At 41.3% G+C, this 23,903-nt stretch overlaps 1 protein-coding gene across 10 annotated transcripts in view; it reads right to left on the bottom strand.

Annotated features, from left to right (window-relative positions):
• Nucleotides 1-3,887: 3,887 nt before the first annotated feature.
• Nucleotides 3,888-23,903, bottom strand: part of LOC116917604 (voltage-dependent L-type calcium channel subunit beta-1) — a 47,037-nt gene continuing 27,021 nt past the window's right edge. Inside the window, exons 1-11 of one of the 10 annotated variants that reach the window (XM_032923145.2) lie at nt 16,773-17,670; nt 12,025-12,066; nt 10,778-10,894; nt 10,275-10,394; nt 9,459-9,702; nt 9,138-9,378; nt 8,459-8,624; nt 8,303-8,401; nt 7,920-8,244; nt 7,005-7,049; nt 3,888-6,459 (exon numbers count right to left, since the gene is read on the bottom strand). In XM_032923145.2, the coding sequence (XP_032779036.2) occupies nt 5,963-6,459; nt 7,005-7,049; nt 7,920-8,244; nt 8,303-8,401; nt 8,459-8,624; nt 9,138-9,378; nt 9,459-9,702; nt 10,275-10,394; nt 10,778-10,894; nt 12,025-12,045 (1,875 nt within the window). In that variant the 5' untranslated portion in view covers nt 12,046-12,066; nt 16,773-17,670 and the 3' untranslated portion in view covers nt 3,888-5,962. Of the gene's footprint in view, nt 6,460-6,664; nt 6,705-7,004; nt 7,050-7,919; nt 8,245-8,302; nt 8,402-8,458; nt 8,625-9,137; nt 9,379-9,458; nt 9,703-10,274; nt 10,395-10,777; nt 10,895-11,214; nt 11,643-12,024; nt 12,067-12,239; nt 12,857-13,930; nt 14,549-16,772; nt 17,671-19,513; nt 20,797-23,903 lie in introns of those variants that run through there. The other 9 variants (XM_032923146.2, XM_032923137.2, XM_032923134.2 and 6 more) reach the window with 9 other exon arrangements.

The raw sequence follows: 23,903 nt of genomic DNA, 5'->3' as shown, positions 1-23,903 counted from the left end.
ACTGAGCAAATATTGAACCTTTTCTTTTTTTCTTTCTTTCCTTCTGTCTGAAAAAGACCAGAGGTGAGGGTTTGTAAAAGAGAAAAAGAGTGGGGGCACGAAAGCGAAAGAAAAAAGGTGTTTCGACGGTCGATGATCGCACACCTTGATGCCTATCCGGCACGTCCGCCGAAGGCATCGTCTGTTTTGTCAAATACGTCGCTCTTCCTCTTCTCTTCTCTTTTTTTTTTACCTTTCGTTCTCCATTACTTTTCCTTTTCTATTTCTTTTTTTTACCTATTTACTTTATATATACGTTTTGATAAAGGAGAAGGAAGAGTCTATACTTTTGTTGTCTATGTGTTTTTGAATAGATTCTCGGTCTGGTGGGCCGTAAAAATAGCAATGTCATAGCCCCCTCGACGAATGGAAACAGGATTTATTGCTGCCTGTTTAACATCAATGCTTTAAAGCTACTGCCCACATTCCTCTCGTTCAACACTCAACAATCACAAGCGGTTAGGAAGCACAAGGACAAGACTAATCTATCGATACCTACACGTGGTTTGAAGTCGATTGATGTTTCTGCCTTCGAACTATTCCCAAACATTATTTCAGGGTGGAACTATCGATCTGGGAAATTTCCAATCTGATTGGATGGGGTTGAATAATTAATGATGACGAGACTCGGATGTATTGATTGCGATAAACAGCTGGAGATGAAGGACAACAGATTTCTCCCTTTTTTTTTTCGTTTTAGCTTATTGTGGCGCTCCTTGCGGGGAGACAAAGCGAAGGAAAAGGATTGTTTGATGCAAATGGACCTTCAGTCAAACTAATTGATTTCCTTGACTCGTATCTGTTTGTAGGAGCTCCGGCTGGCCGTGGAGTTAACCGCACGCCTTGAATCGACAGGAAGCACGCAGAGCCCATTCAAAATGTTTCAAGATTTTCTGTCTTGGTCCGTGTGTCCTACCTCCTTTCCCAACCTCGCCCAGTTCCGCCAATAACCGTAGCCTTTTAGCGCAGTAATCGATTTAGCCGTTTGATCCATGGATAAACGACTGCTGTATATGAAAGGAGACCGCGGAAGAGACGAGCATTTCTCTCTATAAATCACCATAAATTGAAGTAGCGCATTCAAATGTCAAGAGTCTGCTTATCATCATAAAGGCCGCACTATATTTATAAGCTGTTCCCAGTGCCAATAAACAAAACTATCACATTAAACGATAAGATAATATCAGAGCAAGATTTAGAAGAGGCTCACAGAATCTTGGGTTGCCAATTTAGACCATTTTGGCCTCAATATTGGCTAAAAACGTGCAAATAGAACAACAATGTCTTTTGAAAATGGGATCATTTCCTCATCAAAGATAACGCTGCAATAAAAAGATAACAACAATATTCCTTGTTTACCCAGTTTGCTGTGGCTCAAATTCAGGTCAACAATGTGCGTTTTTGTGTTGTGTAAACATCAGCAGCTCTACCGGAAGTCAATTGAAAATCCCGTATTTTCTTTTTTTCAATGAATAATTTTGAAGTGAGCAGATACGAAGGCAAGGTCGGTTGATGGCCGATTGTTAATGAACCAAGATCATTATGGGTCTGGGTGGGTGATGACGTATGCAAAATTATTCCTACAGGCATTCACGCAAAACAAGTAAAAAAAAACAAAAAAACTACACAATCTGCTGAAAATGCGCTGTATAGATACGAACGGATGGGAATAACGGAGCGGAAATGCTGAGCGCGTATGCAAATAAGACGGAAAAAGACAATCAGATATGTACAGTGGGAAATAAAAAACAACAACAAACAAAAAAGAGGGTTGGGTCTTCTATACATGTGAGCCATTGTCGGCTTTCTGTTGAAGCCTTACATTATTCTTTTCCAATAGATTATTTGTTTTGTTTTTTCTCAATTTTGTTTTTGTTTTCCATCTGTCCCTCTGTGGGAGCGTGCTGGAAAATTTTCAGGATTTGACGCCCCTTCCTTCGGCTTCCTCGGTCGCTTATCGCTCCGTTTTTTTTTTTCACTGGAGAAAATATGAAACCTTTTATTGCGTTGAAACAAAAAGCAAATAACAACCCGAAATTCACGATAGCATATCCCATTTTTTTTTCCGGACTATGTAAAGTTTGATGACGTCTGTCATTTGAGATGTACAGCATATATATAGAAACCAAATGACGGGGGTCTACGCTTCTGTGGCCAACAAGGGAAACCAAAAAGGAATTATGAACGTTTTTGACAAATTGTCATGTCCTATCGGAAATTAGGAATTGACTTTGAGTGAGGAAGAGCTTCCTCATGCAGCCGACCAGAAACGGGGGGAGCGACGAATGGTGTGGGAGGAAGAAGAATATTATTTCTATCTCCGAGCGGACGCACCACACCCATCGTCACGTGACCGGTAGATAAACTTGAAATGACTCATCCAATTCGCGTACTACCACCAAGTGCTACGCCCTTCTTTTTTTTTAAATTTGTTTGAAATTAAGTGTTATCACGTTATCGGGAAAAAAAATGCGTAGATACGTGGCAATGTCGATTACATGCGACACCACCGGGAATGTCACCGTTGTATCGAAGCCGCCGCCGCACGCCAATGAAAAATCACGCCCGATCGTACATATACACTATGTAGCGTGTATAGTATACTGTTATAGATGCAAAAGGTTAAGCAAGTGCGTCAGGGTTATTTCATGGCCGTTTCTCGACCTTTTTTATAAAGGTCGTCCGAGTCTCCCAAAATTTTCTCTGCCCCTTTTTTTTTTGTATATTTCAGAATACCCTAGCCAGCGGCAGCATTTTTAAAATGCAGAAAAACGGGAGGGAAAACATGAAAAACAAGGCAACGAACAAATTCAATGAATATTAGCTTTTTGACTCTTGTTACTGCTGTTGTTATTGCCAATCTGGCCGGAATTGGAGCCAGGAGGGGGGCTCCCCTTGTGTGTGTAAATCGATTATAACATCCAACGAAGAAAAAGGTCCGTGTGCAGGAATAAATGCAGTGCTCTAAACACCCTTCGTTCTATACTATACTCTGGAAAACAAAAACACTTGACGGAGTGCATCCCGCAGTGAGTGCACCTTATGAGCCGGAAGAAAATGCACTTGCAACGTTAAAAGCAAGAAAGCGCACACAGGCACGTAAGGTCGATGCGAAAAATAAAGGGGAAATCTTGTTTGCCAAAGAAAAGAAACAACAACAAATACGCTTACAACACTAAAGAGAGAGAGAGACAGAGTCTCGGTTCATAATACTCTGCGACCTTTTCCTTTTTGCCGACAATCAATCCTCGCCTACCCTTCCTGATTTCTTTCCCTACTCTCCAAATATCTACCCCCCCCCATACTTTCAATCACTAACTAATAGGCCCTACAAGTTACACGTCCGATTTATTTACCTGTTTTCTTTTTGTCCTTCCGGCAGTAGGAAAACACTAACACAGGTTTAAAAATAGAAAAATTAAAAACACAAAACAAATGCAACGTGACGTGTAGATCTCTGTAGAGAGGAGCGGACGTTAAGTGCTGCGCCGTACGAATGGGCACGCTGCTGCTGCACCTGTTTTCATGCCATTAGCAAGCATCGCACTTAATTTTTTTTTTGTGCCGATATTCGATAGTTTATATCGAAGAGGATTGGTTGAAAGAGAGGAAGAGCGGCCAAATCGATTTTGGCGTCGGTTTCAAATCGATTCCGGTTCCAGCAGCCGTTCCCCACATCCGCACACACGCGTTATGTGTCCTCATCTTGTTTTCGCTGGTTTGTAATAGTTTTCGGTTTTTTTCAAATTTCTCCACTGCTAGAAGAATAATAAAAGAAAATATATAGATACAGAAGAGGCTGTACACCAGGAAGAAGGGAGGATAATAATCGTAAATGAATGATGATAAAAATTTCATTATCTGTATTTACAATGCAAAAAAGAGATAAAAGAGCGAGAAAGAGAGAGAGAGAGAGAGAGAAAGAGAGACAGAGAAAAATAAAAGAAGAAAGGGACGAAATTGTGAGGATATCTTTTTTGCTCGTTTTCGTCTTTGGGCATTCACCCATTTTTAGTGACAAATTATTCTTGAAATATATATCAGATCAGTTGTTTTTTTGTTTGTTTACTGTCGTCAATATTTTGCATGACAGTTTGCATGGATCTATCAATTTTTAAATTTGTTCAAAGTCACGGGGGGGTTCGGGAGGGCAAATCAAATACACTCACACATACACTCAAAACATTCAGACGTACGCACGAGGAGGAAAATGTGTTTCCAAAAATCAGGGCCCAAATAAATAAGAATAAAATGGATGAAGAAAAAAATAAAATAGAATTGAATTCAAATAAAATAGAAATCAATATAGCTATACATTTAATTGCAGCCATTTTTTTTTCTTCAATTAAATAATTTAAAAATCAATAGCGATTGTATTTATGTATAAAGGGCAGGACTGCCGGAGTCTACGGTCGTCACAGTTTTTTCTTTATGTATAAATCTTTATACAGCAATGTATATCATAATAGTTTGTTTTGTTTTGTTTGTTGTTTCTCTCTTCTCCTTCACAATACCATTCATAGATGGCATCCACGAGCGAGACCCGATAAAGCGGCGGGGAATTTGAAAACTCATAAATAAGTCAAACCAATGAAACAACTTCAATTTAAATGAAAACAAAAAAATGGGGAGGGGTGCAAAATACTATTTCAAAATATAGAATAAGAGAAAAACTACAAAGATCGACAAGAAAACGACCGATTGAAAAGCACCAACGCAAAGAGAAACGAAATCGAACGATATGTACCTATCCAAATGTTTGCGTCATGTTAGGCGGTTTACAAAGCCAACGACTAAAGTGCCTTAAAAGAAAATCAAATCAAATAGAGAGAAGATTTCAATCAATCATACGATTCTTTTGCAAAAAAATGGTCTGAAAAAGGAAAGCGGCTGCATTCAGAGAAGCTTCTGAAAGGGAAAAGATGGACACTAGAGTTGAAAAAGGTTTGATCTTTGGTTGTTTTCAAAATTGCTTGAATAACACAAATAGCGAGCACGACTGCACCAAAACATTTCTTTTGCCAAAAATTATTTGTGGGGAATTTTTCAAATGACTGTCGTCTTATACGCATCAACGGAGATGCCAAAATGTCACTGCACTTTCGCTTGTTCGCGTTTGACTTCGTCAAGACAAACGGACTTAACTACGCGCAATGTGTGGACACAACTAGTTCAATATTTCAAAGTCGAAAAATGGTCGATGACTTCCCTATCAACAAATACCATTTTAAAAAAAATAATAATAATAATAGAAAATAAATCAAAGAAAAATGTAGGGAAAAGTTGGTCGCTGATCTAATGACTAGAATTTCATCAAAGGATCAAATCAAGTTCAAAGTGGTCAGTATCGGTGTGGTGGGGTGTGTAAGGCTGCGTGAAAGACGTTTACACGGGATAAGAAGAGGGAGAAGGACGAACGGATATCAATCAATCAAAAAAAAAACGGGGAAATGGCGACAACATAAACGAGGGAAACCCAAATCCAATTCGACGCTTTTGTTTTTTTCCATCCCAAACGCCGCACTATGAGCGCGTTTTACGTCGACATAAAAAGCGCCGAGCGTTGGAGCTGAAAACCAAAGCGGGACGTCGACCGCACCAAATAAATACGAATATTTGAAAGGGAAAGAAAAAAAGACGGGCAAAGAAAATAGAAACGAAGAAAAATACATAACAACAATTATCTTATTGTTATTTGTATCTTTTGTTTGGTATACTTGCTAAGTTTTCCTCTCCCTTTTCTTTTCACGAAATGGAATCACGTGAAAATCCGTTCAGCACCAGACGAAGAGAAAAAAAACGGAAAGACTTTTTTCTTTAGGGGGGATAGAGGCGGCGTTGCCAAGGGATTCACTGAAGCGATAGACCAATAAAAAAAAAGTTAGACGTAGAGCACGAAAAAAAAAAAAAAATGATTTTTTTCTTAGATAGGATTGGCTGGCGTTCGCCTCACGTTGCGGGGCACGGGCGACTGCGGATAATCCGATTCCCGCGAATGATGCCGCTGAAGTGCCCGACCCCCACCGGACTGTCCAGCAACTGGCAGAACTGGCAGGTCATCGACGTCGTCCCAATCGCGCTGATGATGTTGTTGCTGTGGATAGTGATGCTGTTGGTGTCGCTGTTGCTGATGATGATGGTGGTGGTGTGACGGATGATGATCCTGGTAGTCCCTCTGGTGATGATAGTCACGCATTTCACGGGGGTCACGCATTTCACGCATCTCACGGTAGTCCCGTGAATCATAATCTCGCGAATGCGTCCGCTGCAATTGCGGATGTTGTTGCTGTTGTTGTTGCGAATGAAGGTGGTGATGGTGATGCGGCTGTTGAGGTGGCAACGGCGACGGACCCAAATCTTCATCCGGTTCGACATCACTACTCCGCGATGGACGGCCTCGCGTTGAATGGTAAGCCACCACTAAATAGCCATTAAACGTAAATGAAAAAAAAAAATCGGCGTTATTGTTTGGATTCGACCAGATAGGCTAATAGGTTCCTTCGTTAGTACGTGGATGAATATTAGCGAAAGAAAGGAAATGTTTGAAATGCGGGGGGATTAATAGGAACAACTTCAGTGGTAGCTGTGCAAAGATTAAATCAAATGATAAGTGGAAGATGTTTACATGTGGATATCCGGAGTCTGAAAACCATCTAGCCCGATTGCTGGAACACGGAAAATAGGAGGAAAAAAAAAACAAAAGAAGGATGGATGAAAAAAAAAAGAGAAAAATCAAAACAAAACGAAACCACATCTTTAGAATCAAATAAAGTAAAAACAATAATAGACCGAATTTAAAAGTAAAACCATAAAACTACTGGTAATCAACCCCAAAAAATAAACAAAAAACAAAAACAATTGACAAGAAGTAAGACGAAAAAATCCAAACGAAATGGAAAACCTGATCTCAGTTGTTTCAAAGTTTTGTTCTAACTAATTCCCATTTGTTTTGCATTTTTCTTTACCTTTACTGCTACGCATTCTCCCGTAAGATTCCGGCACTTCGACAGCTGAAGTCAAAGCAGGAGGAGAAGTAGCAGGAGAATAAAAGTCGAATCGCGGAAGACAGCGGAGGAAACGAGATGGAAAGAGAAGAGCAAAGGACGAGCAGAGAGAGCGAAACACAGAGAGAGAGAGAGAGATAGAAAAAGAAAGAAAAAAAGAGCCAACATTGAGACACCAAAACTCACATAAGCGGAATGAGCATTACAGACAAACATCCACATCCACAAATACGAAAAAAAAATCAAAATAAAGGGGAAAGAAGAAACACGGATAAACGTAAAGAGAAAAATCACAGAAAAAAATAAACAAAATAAAATCTAATAATGAACAAGAATAAAAAAGAGATCGATTGGGATCCAGCCAGAGGTAAACAGCGATACCCAGCCAACCGAAGCCAAAAAAAAAAAAAAAAAAAAAATCGTGGGGGTACGTATAAAAAAAGACTCAAGTGCTGATGCGTCAAGCATCACGGTCGCCAAACATCACGAATCCCTGCACAGGTTCAGCAGGGACATTTTTCCTTTTTATTCCTCAAATTTGCAACGTGTTATCCCTGGCGGAATCAATCATCCCTCCGTCATATCGATTTGATTTTCAACGAGACTCATTAAAAACAATAGTCTCCCATTTCTCTCGTTCGTTGAATAATTTCAGCTTGATGCCACGCATCGTTTTCTAAATGAAATCGTGGTTGGCTGGATCCTATAGAAATTCAAACTGTCTGCGTGGCATGTATCGATTGATTTGGGACTTGCCCCAAGCTACAAACTGAGCACAGGATTGCACGAAAAGGCAGGGGGAAGTAAATGCAAACTGTTCGTGGTGGCAGATGGCTGTTTTTTTGTTTTAAATATCTTTATTTGATGTTCAAATACCTGGCGGAGAGGCGAGGTTCCTTCCGGCTGTTAGTCGTGCGTGATGATCCGGATGGTGTTGAGGTGAGGTGGCTGACACGTTAGCCGTTACCGGCGGCCGTGGCACAGTGGGTTGCGGTGGAGTCTTAATCGGCGGATGTGTGGCTCTCCAGTAAGCTTCTAGGTAGTCGGCGATGTGTTCGCACGCATCTTCCAGTTGGTTCTCATCGAGGATTATATCAAACATCTCGGGCGGGCATTGCGCCAGCTTTTCGGCCGCCACCATCTGGACGTTGAGGTTACGACTTTGCGACTTGCCCCGTGATTTGATTAACCGTTGAAGCACCTGGAATAATTCCATCCATTCAGCGCAATTCGATTAGATAAACGATTGTATCGATTACTTTTGGCGAGGAGATTTTCAGATAAACTATCAACGGTGCCAACGACGTCTTGGCCAGTTGAGATGGATGATTAATTGTATCACAATCCAAGACGACCAGCTGAAAATCAACGAATCAAATTAAAAACGCGTTTCAGTTATGCACGAAATTCGTTACCTGAAGAGTTCTTGCTAGTTCAAAAATACGTTCGATCTCGGCCTGGACTTCGGCAATGCAGTTGGAACGCGAGTTGGATCGCTCCATAAGGGCTCGTTTCGAAGGATTGTTGAGCAGCGAGCGTTTGGCCAATGAAATATCTGCACTCACTCTCGTTATGATGATCCTACGTAGACAATAAGACACATCAACAATTTAAATGACACAATCCCAAGCGAGAGTGAGAGAAAGAGCGCTCGAAAACATGTTTAAATGTTAGCGACGTTCACGCGTCATCGAGGAACCAGATGACAACGAACAAGTCAACAACAACCAAACAACTTTTGACGTTGTATTCCGCCTTTTTCTTTACTAAACAAAACAAAAAAAATCTGTTCAATCCTCCGCCCGAGTAAAAATAGAGACAGGCTCATCTAAAAAGTTTCTCCGTGAAAACGTTCATGGAACGCGCTGGCATGTTCAGATAGCTCGTCAACCGGAGCGTACGCTTTAACCCTCTTAACCCTTTCGGATGGGCCGTCTTTTTACTTCGTCACGACGCGGGGAAAACAGTGGCATAAAAACACACACACAATCAGCCAGGATTATTGTAATGACCTAACTAAACGGAGAGAACCAGCCAACCACCCCCATAAAAGAAAAAAAAAAAGGGGGGGGGGGGATATAGACGTCAACGCACCTCCCTTCGAAGCGGTGCTTGAGATAGTCGAAGAGAGCCTTTTGCATCATATCGGTGACTTCGTAGCCTTTGAGCGACGGCCCGACCAGCACGACGGGTCTCATGGAAGGCACCACATCATAGGGCGGGATCGATTCCGTCTTTTTAAAGAAAGGTTTACGTTTCTCCTTTGAACCTGCGCCGCCACCGGGTAACCCGCTCTTGTTCAATTTCGAGCCGCCCATAGAGTCAGAGTTATCTCCTAAAAATAAATATATATATAAATTTGAAAACGAAAAGGCCATTAAAAAATCAAGAAATAAAGAAGGGGATGCAATAAACCTGGTGTGGGCGGTGTAGATCCACGAGAATTGGAGCTTTTGCTGTTGGAGAGGACATCGTTGAGGGCGCTGAGGTTGGACGAAGACGAGGCCTTGCCGGCGTACAACCGTGAATTCCTCACCTGCTGCTGTTGTCCTTGTTGTTGCACTCTCAACGCCTCCAACTTGACCGGACTGGGTATAAAACCCACATCCGAATTCTCTTTCACTAGATTACCGATCCACCAATCATTGTCGTATTTCTCCTGTACCAAACAGAAAAAGAATAAAAAACGGACTGGTTTTCAAATCAATTGAATCATCCAAAGAGCAAAAGCAAAACAAGACAAGAACACAAAAGTCGCATCAACGATGGAAAGAAGAAAACAAAAATGGGCTTTTGAGTTGATCATCAAATGTCTTTCCGATGGGTTTCCGAGTGGCTCTGAAACAACATTAAACTAAGGAATTATATAGAGCTAAAAAAAAAGGGGGGAGATGAAGAAAACAGCGACGCTAGATATAAAAAGAACCGGTGGAACTCTGATGCAGTTTCCTTTCTCGTCGATCAAACGGTGTAGGGGTACCACCGACGCACCGTCACGAGAAAAGCAGAGAGAGAGATAGAGCCGGGATAGACAGGAAGGAAAGGAAGAAAAAGCAACGAGAGAGGCAGAGGAGTTGGTGGGTCGATCGTGACGGAGTGACGGCGTGAGCGGGGGCGGATCGATAATAATGTCGCTAGGGGGGATTGAGAGATGGCAGGGAGACTATAACACACACACACACACACACGCACAAATATATACAAGTTCTAACAAATACACACACACAATACCTTGATATGTAAAAAATCGCGAACGCTGAAGGAGACGGCACTGCCGTGGACGGGCGAGTCATCATCAATCGTCCCGTCGTACGACACGTTGGTCCTCACGGCGAACGCCACCGGTTTGGTCTGTTTTTGGAATCAAGGAGGGAAACAAAAAAATAATGCGCCGAAGAAAAAGGCAAACAACGTCAATTTCAGTCGATTAAACATGATGCCCGTCACATACACACACGAACCCCCCCAAAAAAAAAAAGACGATCTCGACAATAACGGATAACAATAGGAAAAATGTAAAGAGTCAAGAAGAAAAGAAAAAAAAAATCTCCAACAGTCTTCCGGATGCGGCTCATGGATGGATGAGAAACAAAAGAAAAGCAACCACATAAGAGGGGAATGAGGCGCATAAAGAAGAAGGGCCAACAAAAAAAGAAAAAAAAAAGGGCTGTTTTCAATTCTGGAGCTCAGGTTTAGAAGCACGGTGCAACAACAACAAAAATGGCAGCACTCACTCTAGCTTTGTCGAGTTGGGCCAGGGCCAGGCGTTCGGTTTCCCGACGGAGCGCTTCACGTTCATCGTCCAGCGACAGATCCGATGAAGGCTGCGAGTAGTTGGAATCGGCCGAGCCCTACAAGGTACACACACACAGAGAGAGAAAAAAAGATGAAAATGGCAAGGTTAGAAAATGAAATTCAAAAAATGGCATTCGAGGAGGAAGACTACCACATTCTATTTTTAAAAAATCATCCGCCTATAAAAGATCCGTCCTCTATGGACGTACTAACGGCCAATAAACATGTCTAGATATCTAGATCAATGAATCACAATGAAAAGAAACAGGAAAAAAAAATAATAATAACGAAAAATAACTATTAAAACGATTCGATTGAATCATTGCTACATCACGAGAAAATGAAATCGATTTCCATTTTCTTTTTTCAAATAGACCTGGTCGAGCGAGGATTGAGGAATGAGGAGTAGTTCGTTAGAGGAGAGAAGCAGGTTCGTCATCTAAATATCCATATTTTTATGTCCATCTTTTTTTCAAGTCAAGTTTCAGACACAATTCACTAACAAACGACGTCATCGAAGAACGAAAAAAAAAGCATTAACTATGGCGTTTGTTTTTACACCATCACGACATCACGACGTAGACACCACTAGGTAAATATATATATATATTTTTTTTAAATGTGAATTTTGAACAACTGATTCCGGAGAGGGAGGCGGGGTTCAGTTCTTGAGCGAGAATTCAACGGCGCCCGACTGGCAGCTCTGGTGGCATACGACTAAACCCTACTGCAGCTCACGAACTCAACGTCTACACACGCGAGAAAGCAAAGAGAATCGGAAACGGGAGTCAGCACACACACACACACACTATATAAGTACGAACAACGTGCACACACACAAACAGAAGCACATACAAACAACAACCTTACCTCCCCACCAAAAAAAAACAAACGATAGAAAAGATATAGAAAAATCAAAAGAGTAAATCTAGACAACAAGACTATCTGTCTCGCTGCGCCTGAGCAAAAGGTATCCACCATGACGACAAGTTCAAGCCAGTCAAGCCCCCAGCTTTGCAACAAGCAAAATATATATATGTCCTGCGTGACTACTTTCTTTTTTTTAAACAAAGAAAAATAAATATGTAGATACTGCGTGTAATGCATACAGCTTTATTTTGGGGATGTGCAATTGTTTTTTATTTTATTTTTCTCTGTCTCTACTTGTGTCTCATCTTGTTCTTACCAGCGGCGTGTACTTGGACATATGTGATGACTCTCACCACCTCTGCAGCATCAGCCATCAAAGGAGAAAGGAAAGCAGAGATGAAGAGATAAAAGAGAGACAGCATCACAGATAAGACACATAAGACACTACTCGTGAACATGGCAAACGATCGTCTCGCTCATACATTAGTCTCCAAGTTTTTTTTTGTTTTTTTTTCTACAAATGTTCCTTACCCTGACAACGTTTTCGCTCTGTGCTAATGATCAGACTTGTGCGGCATCATCAGTGACTTTAAAAAAGGAAACGTAACAACAACAAAAATTTACATCTATCAAAACCAGAAGAAAAAAGAGGAAAACAAGTCAAGTTCTGTCCAATTAGCAAAGTCGGCCAATGGCGTCGACCAGCTGCACTGGGATTGAGAAAGAGAGAGAAAGATTCAAGGGGTCCCAATGAAAAAAAAAAAAAAAATTATAATAATAATAAATTGGGTCGACAATGGAACGGTCAAACGGCTTGACAAGACTCGAAACAACTGTGACTGGATCTTTGCTACCACTCGCTGTCGTACGTACAGACACATAATGAAGGTATGGCCGTTTTACTGGGAACGACGTAAATCTTGTTACAAAAAGCCAATCGATGCTGCTGGATGCATCCAGAGGGAGAGTGGGAGGTAGGCATTTTCTTGCCTTTTTCACCTATGTAAAACATTTTTTGACCCTTTGGAATTTTCTTCCGGCTCGGCTCAGACTCAACGCTCTTGGGGTTTCCAAAAAAAAAAGCTGAATGACGTCAATAACTGGGGCTAACGTTTATGCGCTGGCAAACAACGGCACGCGGGTCCAGCTGGGCCAACATTGCCTACAGGATTGAATGACGGAATCAATAGACTGAACGAGAGGGGAGGTAGAGAAACCGCACACGGGGGAAAAAGGAGGGATGGGGGGGTAGTGGAAACGAAACGAAACGAAAAAAAAATAAATAAATAAAACAATCCAATAAAAATCAAGTAAAGATAGCGACTTAGGAAAGACTCCTCGACGACAACTCGAACGGAGTTGGGGAGGGGTTTGTCCGGATGTGTGTATTGCCTGTGCATGGCATAAGGCGCGATGGATGGGATCGGGATTTGCAAGCCAAAGCTGATCGATACTCGATCGGCCACTTTGTCAACTGCTAGCGGAACGCGCTCTGCTATACGTACTACCAGCAATCCCGACCATTCATCTTCTTTCGCCCTTCTTTTTTTTATATTTTTTTATATAGTTCGAACCTTCCGAGGTCGTTGTCGACTTTTTTTCTTCTTCTTTTGCTCGCCTGAGTGAGCTGTTTTGCTCCCTTTTCTCATTTAGGTTTATTCTCTCTATTCTTTTACTCGATTCTAGGCTTTGATCCAAGAAAGCTCAGCGAAAATATCAGAGAGAATAGGGGGGCACAAGGGGGGAAAAAGAAACTGAGTATAAAAACCATCAGAGAGACGGGCCTGGGTCGTTTCTTGGCCGATATGCCACAGATCAATCCAAGAGGTTCTCACCCAATTCTGTCAAAGCTTCTCATCAGTACAAGAAAAAAAGAAAAAAAAAAAGGGGGGGGGGGGGGACTGCAGAGGAGGATGATGATGATGACACACACACACAAACAGTCAAGTTTTCCTTCATCAAGAACGGAACAAAGGCAGGAGGCCCTTGGCCAGAAGGAGTTTTTCGTCTAAATAGGAGCAGGTGCAGAAGTTGATTTCTGCTTGTTGTTTTTGCAACAAATATAAAGAGTGAAGTCCTGTTATGCTCCTAAATGAATCAAAACACACAAGTCTACGAGCTATTTTCTAGAGAAAGATAAATAAAGCATCAACAGCCCAGTCGTACCTAAAAGCAAACAATGTAACATGAGCAAGAATGCAGCTAATACACGTAGGTTATACCTGAGTGAATAACTTATTGTAGCCCTGGTTGTATCCCATCGCTATTGGTCATCAAACAGAACAACATAATCCGTTCTTGGTTTGATCAGTTGCACAGCATCAGTCTGAAGGTGCAGCAGAGTAGTTTGTGAAAAATCTTGGTATTTCGAAACCACACTATCCTTGAAGTATAGTGTTTTCACAGGATGTCAAATCACTCAATTGCTTTTCAAAAACAATTTATCACAAACCCTCTTAGGCGATATGTATGTTGCTATTACATTAAATCAATGAAAATAGCACGGCGTGACCCGATAGGCCAAAGTTTCAAATGCAAACTCGTGTCTACACGCAAACCGTAGAAAACTGGGCCGGTGTAGGGAAAGAGGAGGGAGAAAAATTTTGACACATATACACACACACAGAGAAGAGAATTGCCAGCAGGGACGTGCCGGAAAAAGTCAAAGGGAAGGCCTCAGAAATCCTTGCAAAAAAAAGGGGGGGGGACTTCGTTCTCAACGGCAAACGATAAAAGAGAAACAGAAACTCCTTGTCTGAGATAGAAGTGGGAAAGGATCTGAATCTCTCACGAAAAACCCAGAGGGAAGATCAATAACGTCGACTGCAGACAGCCAAAGACACTGTTGCCATTTCGTCATTTTATCTCGGTGTCCATTAGCATCCAGCAACCAGCACCAGCAGCCTATCCAGCAAGCAGCAATACCAGCATCAACAATTTAATATCCTTCGCGTCATCATAACAGAGACACCTAATTGACACATGGAATTTCAATTTTTTGTGTGTTTTTTAGCACCCTCATTGATAACAATTTGATTTATGGGAGCCCAAAACAACTTTAATCAACACGCAATCAAAATTTGGTTTTATTCCGGTTCATTCGTCTGCTAGTCATAAATAGACATCATGAGAACCGATCGTCATTGAATAGTTTTTTAAAATTCTCTTGCTATTTTCCCCACTTTCAGCGTGAATTACAACCTCAAAAAATAACATATCACTAGCTAGTGCAAATGGGACCCGCCACATTAAACATTAACTGAAAATGTATGGCAAGGAACGTCCTAACTCTTTTGGCTGGCAGCAACAAAAGTGAACGTGGAATGAGGCAACGGGAATAAGGGACCATGCTGTAGGAAAAAGCCAAGAAAACGTCCCACGGTTTCTGGGAGCGAAGGAAGAAGCGAGAATGAATGGGGCTTCCGTCGCTCTAGCTTGTTCCCACTCGTTTTCTTTCCTTCCTTCCTTTTTTGGTTGGCTGTGTGAGTGTATTTTACTGCCCACTGTTGGGTGTATGTGTGTCTAGTAGTAGAGTATAGTATACGTATGTATTATGTGCACTGTTATTGTTGGGGTTGCCGAGTGCATGGACAAGACGACGACAAGTTACGTCATCCAACTTGAATAGGGTAGAGGGAATGGGGGAGCGATCGTGGCTCGGAAATCATTCTAGACATTTCTATATACTTGGCTTATTTACTAACTCGTACGTCTAAGCTGATTTCGCTTTGCTTTTTCCGCCTCCTTTTAGCTTGAAGGCTCCTGCTTCTTTTCACTTCACGCTCCTTTTATTCTATTTTTTTTAAACGTCAAGCGGCATCGTCCACTTTACGGGGGACAAAACAACCTCAACGCCATCTGTTGGAGTCTACGAATTCCCATTTGAACGCAGCCAACCCGTCACCACAACAATAATTCGATTTCAATAATATTATTCCGCTATACTAAAGATATAAGCTTCGTTTTCCGGTCATTATATAAGACCAAACGACATCAACAACATCAAAATCAAATGACGCAATTCAGGAAGCAGATCTTTATTTCTTGGTGAACGTGAACGTCTGAGACAATGCCGAAATTGCGTAGCACCATAGACCGAATCTAAATAGGTCAAACTTGTTTCAAGTGGCTGGGACAAGAGTGTAGCAGTAGACTAGATGGCTCAAGCTATATTTGTACTTCCCGCCATACGTACACCAACCCAGGGAACGTCGGGGGAAAGAGCCAAAAAGCCCAAAGACGAAGCCGTGCAACTATTTCTCGAGAAAAATTCCTTGACGAACTCAACGACGCTCGTACGATGTCACTGAAAAGTTTTTAGCGCTTACGAGCAACTTCGTTTTAGTCTTCACCACACAAATTAGGGTTATGCAATAAACGTAGTCTACACTATACACCGCGAACCAACTAATGTTCATCCTGCTCTTGGACGTATACGTCAAATAAATCAATAGCGGCTGATCGATGAGCACCGCCAACGGACGAAAAAGGCAGAATTTCAAATCATGAACGAACGATTGCAAAAAGTCAGTAAAAGGTGCACACAGATACGCCGATAGCTGACGATTGGGATGGAGCCCACACGAATACCAGTACAAAGATTTGAGCAATACTTGCGGTCTCTCTTGATACTTAAATTCAGTAATAAGCTAAAAGCACAAATAGGGCTCGTCGCTGTACAGTTATACATAACGTAAATCATCTTTCGTCATGTGTGTTTGTTGTTGTCTCCGTCGACATGCTCATGTTTCTCTATACGCCTAGCATCATGACTTAAAAAATGAGTACCTAGAGAGATGCAACGGGCTTGATAAACATAGACAGTACGAAGGGCTAACTGTAGTCTGAGCTGATGGCAGGGTGGAATGTGTACGAAAACTTATCTCTTGCTCATAGAGTTGCATAGGCAAAAAAAAAACAAAAACAGCCAAAAACTTAAAAGCTACAGTACGTATATCTATACGACGTGTGATGGAATAGTTTTCGATTCGAGGGTAATTGAATGCGAGGGATAGTTGGTGCCTTGTGGTATATATATATATATGTATACAGCAACATCAATACCTTCCGTTTGAATCCCAAAGGTGAGTAGGTTTCCCGGCGGAGCACGCTCCGCCTCATGCTCATGGCGAGGGTCTTTTTTTATTTCTAATAATTTTTTTTCTTTTCTTCTTGCTGTTGTTGTTGTTTTGTTTTTTCTCTTTCTCGCTGTCTCCTGTGCACTTGCACACTCACTTATTTCCTTCGGCCTGATGTAATAATACACCGAGCGTAAATATATTATTTTTTTGGGGGATTTTGATATATAAAAAGAAAGGCAATTTTGCGCCCAGTTTACGCAGTGGACCAAGCTAGTGGCTTGGAGCGATGGAAGAAAAAACACACACACACACACATATACACAGCTGAGAGAGAGACGGGAACCACACGCACAACTGCTGCAATGCGGAATAATGTTTCTAATGCATCCACCAGGCTGAACGAACCATTTAAGCTCCGACACACACACACACACACCCGGTGAAGAAAAAACAAAACAAAACAATATACATGTAAGTTGAATGTCAAAAATAAATAAAATAAAAGGTTAACTTGATTCTCTCCAGGATATGGGAAGGACTTTTAGATCATGATGTTGCACTTTGTTCCCGTAAGGGCCACTCGAAAAATCAAAAAGAAATACAACAAAACAAGAATTCAATTCAAGGATCGTCCCGGTTGGATCTCTCTGATCTAGAGAACGAGGAAATCCAATAAAATAACAACACTTTTTGTTTTTTATTCCCTCCTTTTGTTTCTTTCCTTGTTCTGTTTGTTGTCCCCCCTAGCAGCCCAAACCAGCCGGGGGAGAACTTCCACAGAAGTGGAAAAAAACGCGGAAAATGAGAATAAAGTCAACGAGCACAAATGGTGTGTGTGTGTGTGTATATAGTTCCCTTCGTAGGGACTGACTGACTGATAACTCGAATTGTACAACTACGCAAGAACCGTCGACTGCTCCGTGTGCTACAGCAGCCCCTTGCAGCGGGATAGAACGTGAACTAAAATCACGCAAAGCATTTCAACATTTTTTTTCTTCTTCCTTTTTTCGTAGACAGGAAGCAACAACGCAACAGAAAAAAAAAATTATGTGCTATTCAGTTTCATTGGGGGCATGTTAGAGTTGAACTGTTTGTTTTATTTTCGTGTTTGCCAAAGAGAGACGAGAGGTAACGCAGTACGGCAGGGCTCTGCGGTTTTTCACTTTTATAGTTCTACCCGACGACCGACAGGCGGTGCGCTGGCCGGAATTTCCGGGCAACGTTCCGGAGCCTTCTCATCCGCAAGTCTTGTACGGGTCGAAGCGAAAGAAGGTTGAATCGTTATATAGAAAGCTCATTGTTTTATTGTCTGTTATGGTTGAGCACCCACTAATGAAACTATTTGTCTCTTCATTGTGTATCGTATCGTATCGTCTAAGGCGAATTAATGAACTGTGTACACACACAAGAGAATAGGGAACAGACTGCGTCCGTATTTCATATCATAAACAACAAGTCTTTTGTACGCATAGTGTCGTGACTGGGTCAGCAGCCAAGGAGGGTAGTAGCAGGCAGCTATAGTGGAGTGGGTGGGTTGGCTAAGAATAGCCTTTCCATCAAAAGCGACCCAAACGAAAAAGAATGTAGAACGATGGAGAGTGGGACGCGAGGAAAAAAGAAAAAAAAAAAGGGAAACATCAGATGTCCCAAAACGTACTGTATATATATAAGAGGCAGCAACGTTGCCGTGTTTTAGAGAGGGTCCCGTCAGTTATCGACCCTTGTTGGACCATCAGCTCGGGAATCCAATAACTACACACACACGCGTACGCACACACAGACACACACACAATGTAGCAACATAATACGCAGTCGATATATCGACAAATGACGCATTCTTCCACCGTTTGTCATTTGTTTCGTCTTTTTAAAAAAATTATATTTTATATATTAGATTGTTGGCATTCTTGACGATCAAACCAATAAATTCCACGGAGTGCAATGGGATTACTTCTTAATAATAAAAGCCTTTGTAAAGGCAAACGAAGTTTTGCTCGGAGCGATTCGGGCATGTTCTGGGGAATATGTTTTTTTCCCCATACGGGCCATGGATGAACACAGCACTTCCAATACATGTTCTTTCTCTCACATATTAACGTCCGTTGTCCAAAATAGCAAGTCTAAAATTGTCGATTAATTAGCTCCATACTGGAAAAAGGCTAATCGTATGCAGCCATTCCAGCTCTACATAGGCATTTCGCTTTTGGCTACATCTATATCGATCGTCTTGATAGTCACATTTCATCTGGCTTATTCATTTGCATATTTGTCCATTAAGGTAAAGAGACTTGCACTTTGCGCTTCTAGTGCAGCCCAAAGCTTCAGATTTGGCTATAAGCTATTGAATATCAAAAGAGAATCGATATACGATCGTCTCTTTGAGATATGACAGATGATACATTTGTCTTTCGTTTTTTGTTTGTTTTTCACGTCAAATTGATTGCCGGCCATGTACGAAGGTTGTTGAGAACAATGGGGGTAAAACTGCCATCATTTGCTGGTAGATCGATCGACCGAATAGGTGGCTCAACTATATAGCTATGCGCACGCCAGACGCATTGATTCCTTTCTTTTTCTTTCTCTTTTTTTTAACCAAAGACATGGTGACACTGGTATTTTGCCGTGGCTCCATTTCTCAGTGTTATTGACAAGTGGGCAAAATATCGTCGAAGAGATGAAGTGTTAATCGAATTGAAAATCAAAAATAAATAAATAAATAAATACCCCAGTGCGTTTGGCGATGCGGTGAAGTGAGCGCAATGAAATGGACGTGACGGTCCAACGTCGGACGCGTTTTTGGAACGTTCTTCTACTTGATTGCATCAAAGGTTGCGTTACGTTGCTGGAATGCGGTGACGAAAGCCTTCTGCTGCGATAGGCATTGGCCAGGTGCGAGTGACCTCTTGTTTGCCGATGATCAACAACCGGATGAATCGGTTCTTTCGTTTCAGGTGAAATTTCTTCGTCTGAAGAGGCTTTCATTGAGGCCGTCTGCGATCGAATATTGCTAGCGTCGCTCGTCGTCCGTCTCCTCATTTCTTCGGATAAATCGTTGTCTCCATCATCGTCGAATTCCTCATATTCTTCCTCTTCTTCCGGTTCCGGAAAGAGTCCGAATCGTTGCAAAGACTTGAGGAAATCTTTGGACAGAAACGGGTTGAGTCGGTGCTGCATGTTCAGCTCTTCCACGTCATCCAAAAGCGTCCGCCGCAACGCATTCACAATTCCGTCGCTGTAATTGCTGTCCGGATTTCGGTAATCGTGCTTGTCGGAACGGAGGACCATCCTGGGCGGAGAGAAATCACTCCTCCGCCGCAAGTAGTATGCCGTCCACCAATTATCCGGAAAGGGAAGGTCAGCCACCTGTCGGTGGTTAGGCGAACTTGTTGTCGAATTTAAACCCAAGTTGAAGCGAATGCGCATTGAACGACGGCTCCTAGATGGCGTGGACTGGGCCTCCATGGGACTAGGCCCAATCATTTCAATTTGTTCTTCAGTTTCATCCGCATTTTTCTCGTCCGCCTCTGCCGGTTTCCTGATCGATTGCCGCTTAAGCGAGCCCTTCATTATGAACCGGGTTAACATCATTTCTCTTTTAGAGCTGATGGCAAATCTGCGTCCCACTTGTCTTTCAAATAGATCGCCAATTAGTTGTGATTAACACTAGCCCCCCCCTCTCCCCCCGTTCCGACGCCGAAACAACTTTCCGCTTCAAGACGCACTTGAGTTTTTTCTTCCGTTCCGACAGTCCTGCAACTTTGACTAGATCCACTAACACTCGTCATCCGAAAATTCGTTATTAAAAACTATAATCGAACGAGTAGCCGATATTTGCGCACGTTTATAAGAGCAGTCAAGCACGAAAGATCGAGAAAAAGGTGACGATAATGAGCCACTCGACTCGAATGAAGAAACGTTGCGGGATCCGTAACGAACTACGCCTCCCCGAAAGTTGTTGGGGGAAAAGAAAATAAAAAACGACCGGCCCTTGTCGCCAAGAGCTAATCATTGACTGAGAAATTAAAACGACGGGAGTGAAAAGAGTTTTGTTTTTTTCTTTCTGAAAAGCGATGGCCGCCTTCTATATATATATTTTTTTAAAGAAATATTTTGAACGATGAAGGAAGAGCTGCTATATGTAAGAGATCCTCTTTTCTCTGGATTTTCGTCACACCTTTCTTGCATAGAAATTAGTAGTGGTGGGGTATATCACATCGACCGGGAAAGAGAATCAGTGGTGTGCACACACTATGCGATTTCATGCAAGGCATCGTTAAGGATTTCTTTCACGGTCCTATTGAGTGAAAAAATATAATTCGAATGCTAGCGTTGGATTTTTTTTTTTTTTTTTTTAAGAAAACGTCTTTTCTTTAAAAATGAAAAAAAATTTCATTTCTTCGTTTCTTAATGAGGCCCAGACGCACACGCACTGGTAACTTTTTTTTTTATCATTTCTTTTTGTACAGCTTCTCCCAACAAACTGCAGTACTTTTTTTTTTTAATTTATTTTATGCAGGAAAAAAAAAAAAAAAGTGATTGCTATAGACGTGTATAGGAGAGCCTACACACTCGCAACGCACGTATGCAAATATTGAGGCGCTTTCATTTTTTTCCACCGGAACTGCTGCTCCTGTCATAATGAGATTTTTTTTTCTCTTCTTTTATCAAACATTTCTGCCTTTTCCTTCTCTTGAAGTCTTATTATCAAATGTGTCGCGTACGTGTGTATATATTTATACGTATTTATACGCGTAAGGGAGGGGGAATTGGAATAGAAAAAGAAAACAAGAGCGCTGGCATATTAAAAAGGGATAGAAAGTTTCCAACTTCTTTCTTTCCTACTTCCCCCTTTTTGATTTCTTTCTGACTTGTCAAAGCTTTTTACACACACACAGACACAGAGAATCAATTATCATTCCCCCATGCCCCTAGCCTCTTTTCAGTCACTGCGTGAAGGAGCCATTTTATTCTTTTCATTTCTTTTCTATTCATTATTATTCGTCGTCGTCGTCCTCTGCTGCGCTCGTTCTGCCTATGTAATCAGCCAAGACACACACACACACACACAGACAGCCTTTACGCACAGTGGAAGGGGCACAGTCGCGAGCGGATATTTGATTTCAGGTTGATTTCAAATCGCGTCGCTTTTTGAATCAAAAAAAAAGAAAAAAAAGATGAAGAAAATGAGCAGAATTCTTCTTTTTTTTTCCTCCTTCATTTGCATATATAGCTTCCCCTCCTACTCCTATTTTATTTCTTCATTTCATCTTTGTTTATTTAGAAACGCAGCATCCATAGAGTATCTCAATATATAACCCCCTCCACATCATTGTGTTGATTTATAATAATATCCTTTTTTTTCTTCTTCTTCTTCTTTCTTTCTTTCTCTCTTTTAGTCTGTTCAAATTATTCATATGAATAGAGTATCTCCTTAGCGAAGTAGATGAGCAAGTCGCTCCGTGCGGCGGTCGCTCATAGCTCCCGATACAGTCGATTTGAATTCCCGCTTCTTCTTCTTGTTTTTTTTTGGCCCATCGAAGCGAATGAAGCAAGTTATACACAACATTCTACATATAAATGCACTTTTTGTATATTGATATAGACATTCATGTCTATATGCGTTTGTTGATGTTAATGTTCGCTTGGTTCATTTCAAAATGAACCTGTCGCCAATTGAAACTAAACAACAACAACAAAAAAATCCGTGGCCGAAACAAGAGAAGAAAAAAACAATCAAACCTGTTTTTATCTTCTTTTTTTTAAAAATGTGTTTATTATTCAAATTTTGTCCGACACTACGACAACGTGTCAAGATGGTACCGATGAACTGTAGGGCGCGGGTTAGTTCACATAGCCAATCACCCAAAGAAACGAGAAACAAGTGACAGTCGCCCACGGCCAATATAGAAGGAAATATCTTTCCATTCAAATTTCTTTTTGATTTTATAGCCTTCAAACATTACGAAATTCGAAAATATCCGACAAACGTATCAAACGCATTTCTCTTCCTTATATGTTGTTACGTGCTCGGAAAGATCTGAAACTGGTGGTTACCAGAAGAAATTGAAATGCGTCAAATTTTTCTTTTGAAAACTTTCAACCACAAAAAATAAAAAAAAGTAAAAAAATAGATAATGTTACCAATAGATGGCGTCATGTTGCCAACAACATCCTTTCTGGATTTAACAAATAAATAAACACACACACACAAAAACTAGAAATAAATAAATAAAATAAAATAAATAAATCCGGGAAAGTGCACGCGTGACCCGTTAATGTGACGAATTTCAGTTTGTCTCTTAAACCCGGAGCTACTCTTTTTTTCTTTTTCTTTTTACCTTGTCGCTTATCGTTCACTATAGCTGTCTCGCTCCCCCTGAAAAAAGTCTCTATATATCCAATTTGGTTTGTTACGAACCTCGGGCGCTTTTATAAGCAATAGGACAAAGTCACCTAGACGAAAACAGAACTTTTTCTGTGTTGGCCGCGTGCGGGAGACACGAAACGACGATTCCCCCAAAAAAAAGGACACAGGACAGAGGATATATCTTTCCCGTTTGGATTTTAGAGTTCGTGAGTGGCTAATAATAGAGAAGTAAAAAGAAAAAAAAAAGGGGGAAGCCATTTGAGCAGAGAGTGGAGAGAGAAAGAGAGAGAAAAGGTATATATACAAAACAACAACAAATCAAAAAGACGGGACGAAATCCCGGCTTGCTCCCGTTGCGCGTCTATTTGCTTCTGAAACGTCTTCAGTGCGTGAGCTTATAATCACACGTCTGGCCGTGAGTTTCAAGAAAGACGAGACTGCACGCAGACAGTTCCTTTTTTTTATCGGGCACGTCGGTCACGCTGGTCAGCCCTCCCCCGCATATTTGCATACGAACGTCAATCGAATTTTATGCAAATTTTTATTTTATTTTTTTGTATTCTTTCTTGAATATATCGATAGGGTGGTCTATTTTCCGAGAAATCCTTCCTTCCTTAGTTTTACGATTGTTCAGTTTTTTCTTTGTGTGTTATTTTTTTTTGGCGGCGAGCAGTCAAATAAATTTTGCGGCGCTATTACAACATCTTTGTGTGTACATACACACAACTCTTTTTTTTTCCAGGAATA

This window comes from Daphnia magna, linkage group LG2 (genome assembly GCF_020631705.1).
Source record: "Daphnia magna isolate NIES linkage group LG2, ASM2063170v1.1, whole genome shotgun sequence".
NCBI classification, from domain to species: Eukaryota; Metazoa; Arthropoda; class Branchiopoda; order Diplostraca; family Daphniidae; genus Daphnia; species Daphnia magna.
The sequence above is the reverse complement of the archived record's forward strand: the minus strand, read 5'-3'. Positions and strand labels throughout refer to the sequence as shown.